General features: G+C 51.0%; 1 protein-coding gene across 1 annotated transcript; it reads left to right on the top strand.

Moving 5' to 3' along the window:
- The first annotated feature begins 1,706 nt into the window (after positions 1-1,706).
- On the top strand, positions 1,707-3,098 carry LOC124695227 (probable signal recognition particle 43 kDa protein, chloroplastic). The gene has a single exon (XM_047228103.1). The coding sequence runs from the start codon at positions 1,767-1,769 to the stop codon at positions 2,928-2,930; it is 1,164 nt and encodes a 387-aa protein (XP_047084059.1). The 5' UTR covers positions 1,707-1,766; the 3' UTR covers positions 2,931-3,098.
- Positions 3,099-8,732: the final 5,634 nt, after the last annotated feature.

The following is an 8,732-nucleotide window of genomic DNA, read 5'->3' as shown; positions in this document are numbered from 1 at the left end:
ATAAAGGTAACATATATTTTTGTATATTGTAAACTCAAGTATTACGTGTTAACAATCTAACTTGCAACTAAAACCATAGTCGAAAGGAAAAAAACTTCCAACTTGCAACAAAAAAATCTTAATTACAATCTAACTTGAAACTTATGAGCACGTATCACGATGTAAATCCAACATGGACAGTGCTAGGAATCCCCCGAGGGATTTGATTTCCCAACCCCTGGTTCCCGTGCTGACATGTGTCCTTTTTGCTGCCGGGTAGCAAAAAAAATCCTGTTTTTGCTTCAGTGTAGCAAAAAATGGTTCACCCACGAAATAAAAGAAAGAGGTTGAGCTCGCCGGACCGACCACCGGAATCTCGCCGGAGAGCGCGTAGCAAAAAATTGTGTTATTGTAGCAAAAATGTTTATCGTCGGAGACATCGACGAGGAACTCGCCGGAGTTCCTCGCCGGAGACCCCAGTAGCAAACATATTTTGCAATTGTAGCAAAACCGTAAAAATATTGTAACAAATAATTTATTCCTAGGTCGCAAATCTCGTAGCAAATAAATTATGCTTTTTTAGCAACATTGCATAACAGTTGTATCAAACAAGTTATACTATTTTAGCATAGTAGCACCACCGCCTCGTGGAAGAAGGTCCAACTGGCGACCTCGCAGACCTGCAGCACCTCCGCGTGGCCGCCGTACACTCATTGCAGCACCTCCAGGCTCCAGCAGCCACCGTACACTCCTTGCAGGACACCTACGACAACACAATCGCACACCGACAGTAGCACCGATGCCCAGCCATGGAAGCACAGCTGCGAAACGAGGTAGCACGGGCACCAACCCACGAGCAGTGTCGCCTACCTCGCAGCAAGAGAAGGCCACGCGACTTTCGTTGCCACCCCTCACGCCGCTCACTGCCTCCATAGACACCAGCCGCCGCGGCAAAAGCAGATGCACCCTCCTCCTCTAGCTGCTTCGGTCAGCTCAGGGACGAAGGTGCGGAGGCCGGGGAACAGTGCCGACCGGGGAGGTTGACGAGAGGGAGGTCGGCGACGGCGAGAGGAAGAAATGGCGGCACAACAGATGGAGCTTGATCGACGACCAGCCATGGGCCGCGGCGCCACCACCGTGGGGGACGGCATGCGGATCTCCCTGGGGGACGGCCGACGATGACGAGGGCACGGTGGCTCCAGCGGGTCGATGAGGCCCGGAGGCGTTTGCGGACGGGAACCGGCGAGAGGGCCCTACTCTCTCCGGCGACGACTCGTCGACGACGTTCCTTGCGAGCGAAGAGGCCGCCGTATGGGGCAGTTGGATTGGGGATCGGGACTGTGCGCCACGAGCAGGTGGCAGAGAAATTCCGGTGCGAGAACGAAAAGAAGAGAAGATGGAGACGATAAGGTCGTGGTGGCCCCCACCCATGACCTGTCTCGCGGGTCAGACGCTAGCACGTCCACGCGATGGAGATGATCCAACGGCCACGCACGTCATCCCCCGGGGGAATACAATCGTTTTCATCCAACATTACATGAGTGTACTGAGCAGCTCAGTGAGAACTAGCAATTTCAGAGAAATACATTTTGCAGGCGCAGAAAGGATAACTGCAGAAGTAAAACTAAATGACAGGCTATCTGTACCGTTCATCCCGTGAGACCAACGGCTCAATTCGCCCGGAATCCAGAACCCATCACCTTATCCTCTCAACTGAACCCATCATCGTCTTCCCCCCTCAGACGCGCACCACCGGCCACAACCTCGGAACCTCCTTCCGCGCGCCAATGGAGGCCGTCCTACGACACCCGTCCCTTTCCCGCCTCAAACCCCCAAACCCCAACGCTCACAGAACCAGTTCCATCTCCGTCACCATCCCTCGTCGTCCTCGCGTCCCCAAGCGCCGCCTCGCCGCCGCCGCCGCGCTGTTCCAGGACCAGAACCCAAGAACCGCGGAAGCAAGCAAAGGAGGCGATGAAGAAGACGACGAGGGGTACGGGGAGGTGGACCGCATAGTCTCCAGCCGCACCGTCAAGAGCGCCGTGTTCGCGGAGGACGGCTCGGCCACCACCGTCACCGCCACGGAGTACCTCGTGGAGTGGAAGGACGGGCACGAGCCGACCTGGATCCAGGCGGAGGCGATAGCGGCGGACGTGGTGGCGGAGTACGAGACGCCGTGGTGGGAGGCCGCCAAGAAGGCCGACGCGGACGCGCTGGGCGCGCTGCTGGCCGACGAGGCGCTGCGGCGGGACCCGGACGCGGAGGACGCGCAGGGGCGCACGGCGATGCACTTCGCGGCGGGCCTCGGGTCCGAGGAGTGCCTGCGCGCGCTCGCCGAGGCGGGAGCGGACGTGGGCCATGCGGAGCGCGCCGGCGGCGGGCTGACGCCGCTGCACATCGCGGCGGGGTACGGCCGCGCGACGGGCGTGCGCGCGCTGCTGGAGCTGGGCGCCGACGCGGAGGCGCCCGACGGGAAGGGCCGGACGCCGCTGGAGCTGGTCCAGGAGGTGCTGGCCGCGACGCCCAAGGGCGTCCCGGCGGCGTTCGAGCGGCGGCAGGCGCTGGAGGCGGCGGGGAAGGAGCTGGAGAAGGCCGTGTACGAGTGGGGCGAGGTGGAGAAGGTGGTGGACGGGCGCGGCGAGGGCAAGTGGAGGGAGTACCTGGTGGAGTGGCGCGACGGCGGCGACAGGGAGTGGGTGAAGGCGCCGTGGGTGGCGGAGGACCTCGTGAAGGACTTCGAGGACGGGCTGGAGTACGGCGTCGTCGAGGCCGTCGTGGACAGAAGGCCGGCGGCGGACGGCGAATGGGAGTACCTCGTCAAGTGGGTGGACATCGAGGAGGCGACGTGGGAGCCCGCGGAGAACGTGGACGCTGACCTCGTGCAGGAGTTCGATCGGCAGCAGTCGGATGCTGGTGGCGCCGCGCCGCCGCCGGAGACGGTTGCCGGGTGACGGCCGGCGGCGTTAGAGCGTGCTCGATTTGATCTGGTTTTGTCGTGTCGATGCAACGTCGCGGTGTGTATCATTAGCAACGGAAGAGATTTTTGTGTGATTATTAATTGAACATTTCCTGGGAAATTTACCCATCGCAGTTGTAGAATAACGCAGTACGAACACACAGTCTGCAGACAATCTCTCGACACGGCGTATGTCTCTCAACTCTTAGAGCATCTCCACTCGTCCCCCCGAACAGGCCCCCGGCGAGCGTTTTTTTCCATCCGGACGGCGTAGCTCGGCCCGGCGCCGCGCTCTCGCCTTGCTCGTCCGGATTGGGCCTAAATCCATCCGGCGATCCCACGCCATCCCCGGCCCCCGGGAGCGCTCGGGAGTCCGGACGAAACGAAAGCGCGCGTGGCCCCAACTTGTCGGCGACAATGGCCTGGGTTTGTACGGCAATACCCTCGTCTTCCCGATCTACGGCAATACCCTCGTCTTCCCGATCTACGGTAGTACCCTCGTCGAACGAAAGCTTTGAACTCTTAAGTGGTGCAACATAGATAGATTATATATATTTCGAATATAATTCGAATGAACATAAAAATTACATATAAAAACTTGAAAACAAACTTAATAAACTACTTCTTCTTCTTCCTAGATGGCCCCGCCTCATCGTCGGGGCGGCGACGCTTCCGGCTCGTCACCTCCTCGTCGGAGGAAGTTGGGTCCTCCTCCTCAGCCTCTTCGTCGTCCTCCTCGTCCTCCTCCTCCTCCTTTTCCTCGGCCTCTTCCTCGGCCTGCTCCTTGGCCCCCTCGGCCTCTTCCTCCTCCTCCTCCTCGTCCTCCTCGTCGTCCTCGTTGGCCGGCGGGGGGGAATCGTCGCTGCTGGACGATGCAGCTTTATCCCACCAATGGCGCCATCCAGGCGGCTTCCCCTCGCTGTCGGTGTCCGATGGCCAAGAGAGATCGCTCATGGTTGACGGAGGATGGTGAGGAGAGAACAGATGAATGGCGTCGGCCGTCGTAAACCGTATATATAGGTCTCTCGACGAAGAGAGCGGCGGTTGCTCTTCCGCGGAGTTCGTGCTCCATTACGGCGGTTCTCGCATCGAGGCCACTTCGGCCGTTCCCGACGAGTCGTTTGGGCTCTCCAGACCACTTTGCGACGGTTCAATGCGTCGAGGGCACTCCAACGATTGCCCTTCCCGGTGACTGCGCCGTCACTATGCACGCGGTAAGTGCGCGACCATGGGCTCGCGGCTGGGAAAATGGGCCTCCCCAGGCCACAAAATACATCCATCCGGCGATAACTAACGCCGGATTTCGGCCTGGGGAGCCCCAACGGCTGGGGATGCTCTTACAATCAGTACAAGTGGCACATGCATCGACTTGCATTCGACTATATATACTCTCCGTCCGATAAGAGTATGTTTAATTTTTAGCGGCATATGTAACATTGAATTAGTACTTAAATTGTAAGGTGAATCAAGTTGATTCAAATTCTAAGCTAAATGAAGAAGGGGCTTGGCAAGAGTTGCTTCTTAAAAAATACCTTCATTCTAAAATATTATCTTATTAGGTTTGAGCTAAACCGACCGACTCATGCTTTCGGAAGAGCCTCATGAATATCAAGAGTAACTTCTTCCATAAATGGGATGAATACTAGGTTCTGGAAAGACACTTGGCTAGGAGATAGGCCTCTATCCCAACAATACATGTTCCTTTATAATATTGTGCATCACAAAGATATTACCGCGTTACATGTCTTCTCCACAACTCCTCTGAACGTAGGCATTAAGAGAGCTTTAACAGGAAATAAACGAGTAAGATGTGTACATTTGGGTTAGCGTTTAATGGATGTTAACTTACAAACTCATGATGATGTGTTCAAATGGAACCTCACAACAGCTGGTAAGTTCACGGTTAATCAACCTATCTTAATATGATTAATGGTCACACCCGTTTTCTTCACATGTATATTTGGAAGATTAAGATTCCATTGAAAATCAGGATTTTTATGTTATTAAGTGTTATTTTTGTGATCAAGAAAAGACAATACATCACTTATTTATTGCATGTCCTTTTGCTAAGATTGTTTGGCGCATTCTCCATATGATTTTTAAACATATCCTCCAACAAATATAACAAAACTATTCTGGAAATGGCTGAATGGAGTGAAAAAGAAAGAAAATGCTCGCATTAGAGTGGGCGTGTGTGCTTTTCTATGAACTATTTGGCATGTTCAAAATCATCATATCTTCAATAGATCAAGTTCTCCATTATTTCTGCAGTTTATTTCTCTTGCTACCAATCGGCTCCGTATGTGGTCTTCAAATAACAGAGGAGCGCCTACACATGGATTTTAGGTGCAGCCGTTTGGCAACGATTCCACGGGATATGTACAACCAATTCGGTTGGCGGTTTCATCGAAGACTGACATGTTGATGCCAAGGTGTGGTGTATTTCTTTCTTTCTTTAGGTGGTCGATCAATGTTGCCACTCGATCCGATCCATGAACTCTAATTGTTTTTTGTTTTTTGCTACATTGTAAGACAATGAATAAGTATAGATAAAGGGTCATATGCATCGATTGACGTAGAGGCAGAGCCTTCCCCATTTTTAAAATAAACTAATTTAGTATTGATAAGGGGTTGCCCGATCTTCTCAGTAAGCAACGGGGGTGATGAGGATCACGGGGTGATTGCAGCGGAGATAACTTGATGAAGTGGATGATAACTTGTATGACGCAACGAGATCTCTCGATTGGTCCCTGTCGCCAATGCAACAGCTCTCAACCCTGTAAGATATTCGCAACTCCACACAGTTGCGCACGTAGCCACCGACCACGAAGCGGTAAGTTGCAACCTTCTAATTCCCAATGGAACAGCAGATCACACAAGACTTTCAAGTTTACACCAAATCAAAGCAATATGGTGTAAGGATTCAATAGAGTTGCAAAGCAATCAACTATGAACTAGGGTTTATCTTAAACGTGGTCTAAACCTAATTTGGGGGCGTCCTGGACACTTATATAGGGGTTCAGGACGATCTCGGGTCGAAAAGATACAAAAATAACCGACCCAGAATAGATCTGGTCGAGACAGACTCGGACTCGGCCGGCCTGGGGGCCGGTCGACCGGGCCTGGGACCGGCCGGTCCGGTTTGGACCGAGCCAGGGACCGGATGGCGACCGGGTGGAGCGTCCAAGCTTACTGGACATGCCCCGGTTGGCACAAGCGGGGAACCCGATTTGGACCGGGCTGATCCGGCGTGGAAGCCGGCCAACCGGGACTGGGACCGGGTGGCCCGGCGTCACGGCCGGTCTGACCGGTGGCGCCGGCCTGAACATCTCCTCCTCTCGCGCATGCCTCCCGCTCCTCCCTCGCGCGTCCATGGGATGTCTTCATGTCCAGCTTCATGTCCAGCTTCTTGTCCAGCTGCTCCTCTCCTCCTCGTGCGATGCTTGGTTCCTCTTCACACCTGATCATACAAAAGTAATACGACTTAGGCAGTATAAAGTTCTCATCGATCAAAGTATCACTTAGGAACTAATTCACCTGTTGTTTAAGTAGCTTCACACGAGCTCGTGTCATTGGTCCAATCCTAACTTCATTGTACTTGAGCTTCACATCAGCATCATCTTCATCTTGTAATGATGGAGGTAGTAGTGTGGTAGGGATGTCCTAATCATCTCCCCCCTTCAAAAGACGTCGACCTCGACGCTCCAAGGCCTTCTCCGTCATATGGTGTCAAATCAGCAACATTGAAAGAATTACTGACACCAAACTCATCAACTGGAAGATCTATCGAGTATGCATTATCATTGATCTTGGCAAGCACTTTGTAAGGACCAGCACCACGAGGAAGCAACTTGGACTTCCGTAGCTTCGGGAACCTATCCTTGCGAAAATATACCCAGACCATATCACCAGGCTTAAACAATATCTCCTTGCGCTTCTTATTCATCCTTGCAGCATTGCTCTTGCCTTTCTTCTCTATGAACTCTTTAGTCTTCTCATGAATTTTTTGCTCAAAATCTGCCCTCTTGGATGCCTCCATATTGACTCTCTCATGTATGGGTAGAGGCAACAAATCAAGCGGAGTAATGGGTTTGAAACCATACACCACCTCAAAGGGACACAACTCTGTGGTAGAATGTACCGCCCTGTTGTAAGCAAACTCCACATGCGGCAAACAATCTTCCCACTCCTTCAGGTTCTTCTTGATCATGGATCTCAACAGTTGTGACAATGTTCTATTCACCACTTCAGTTTGACCATCAATTTGGGGATGACAAGTAGTGCTGAAAAGCAGCTTCGTCCCCAGCTTTCTCCAAAGCGTCTTCCAGAAGTAGCTCATAAACTTCACGTCACGATCAGAAACAATAGTCTTCGGGACTCCATGTAGACATACAATCTCCCTGAAAAATAGGTTAGCAATATGCGACGCATCGTCGCTCTTGTGGCAGGCAATAAAATGTGACATCTTAGAGAATCTATCCACTACCACAAATGTAGAATCATGGCCTCTTTTAGTACGCGGCAAACCCAACACAAAATCCATACTAATGTCTTCCCAAGGTGTAGTAGGTGCCGGTAAAGGAGTATACAAACCGTGAGACTTCAGCTTGGACTTGGACATGTTGCAAGTAATATATCTCTTCACATACCTGTCCACATCCCACCTCATCTTTGGCCAATAAAAATGGTCAGCTAGCATGAGTAGTGTCTTCTCACGCCCAAAGTGACCCATCAAACCTCCAGCATGAGATTCCTGCAATAAGAGCATACGCACAGACGATTCTGGAACACATAGTTTGTTAGCTCTAAACAAGAACCCATCATGTATGTGATATTTTTCCCATGCTTTACCAATAACACACAAGCGATATGGTTCAGCAAAATCATGATCAGTGGCATACAATTCACATAGTACTTCTAATCCAGGAATTTTAACATCAAGTTGAGTTAATAGCATATTCTTCCTAGATAAAGCATCATCAACAGTATTATCTTTTCCCTTCTTATGCTTAATAATGTATGGAAAAGACTCAATGAACTCAACCCACTTAGGAAGACGCTTACGCAAAGTAGATTGAGCTTTCAGATATTTCAAAGCTTCATGATCAGAATGTATGCTAAATTATTTTGGCCACAAGTAATGTTGCCAAACCTCAAGAACTCTAATTAAAGCATACAATTATTTATCATATATAGGATAGTTCAACTTAGCACCAGAAAGTTTCTCAGAAAAATATGCAATTGGGCCACCCTCTTGCATCAACACACCACCAATTCCAATACCACTAGCATCACATTCAAATTGTTTATTGAAATCAGGAAGTGCAAGCAACGGTGCAGAAGTTAACAATCGTTTCAGTTCATCAAAAGCATGATCTTGGACTGCGCCCCACTCAAAGACAACACCCTTTTTAGTCAAATCATTCAAAGGTGCAGCAATAGTACTGAAGTTGGGCACTGATGTCTACGCACGCTTCTATTCCTGTAGACAGTGTCAGGCCTCCAAGAGCAGAGGTTTGTAGAACAGCAGCAAGTTTCCCTTAAGTGAATCACCCAAGGTTTATCGAACTCAGGGAGGTAGAGGTCAGAGATATCACTCTCAAGCAACCCTGCAATTAAGATACAAGAAGTCTCTTGTGTCCCCAACACACCCAATACACTTGTCAGATGTATAGGTGCACTAGTTCGGAGAAGAGATAGTGAAATACAAGTAATATGGATGATTGTAAGTAGTAATTGCAATCTGAAATAAAAATGGAAGCAAGCGAACATGTAGCAGAACTTGTTGGAAACGGTG

Source organism: Lolium rigidum, chromosome 3, assembly GCF_022539505.1.
Source record: "Lolium rigidum isolate FL_2022 chromosome 3, APGP_CSIRO_Lrig_0.1, whole genome shotgun sequence".
In the NCBI taxonomy this organism is placed as follows: Eukaryota; Viridiplantae; Streptophyta; class Magnoliopsida; order Poales; family Poaceae; genus Lolium; species Lolium rigidum.
The sequence above is the reverse complement of the archived record's forward strand: the minus strand, read 5'-3'. Positions and strand labels throughout refer to the sequence as shown.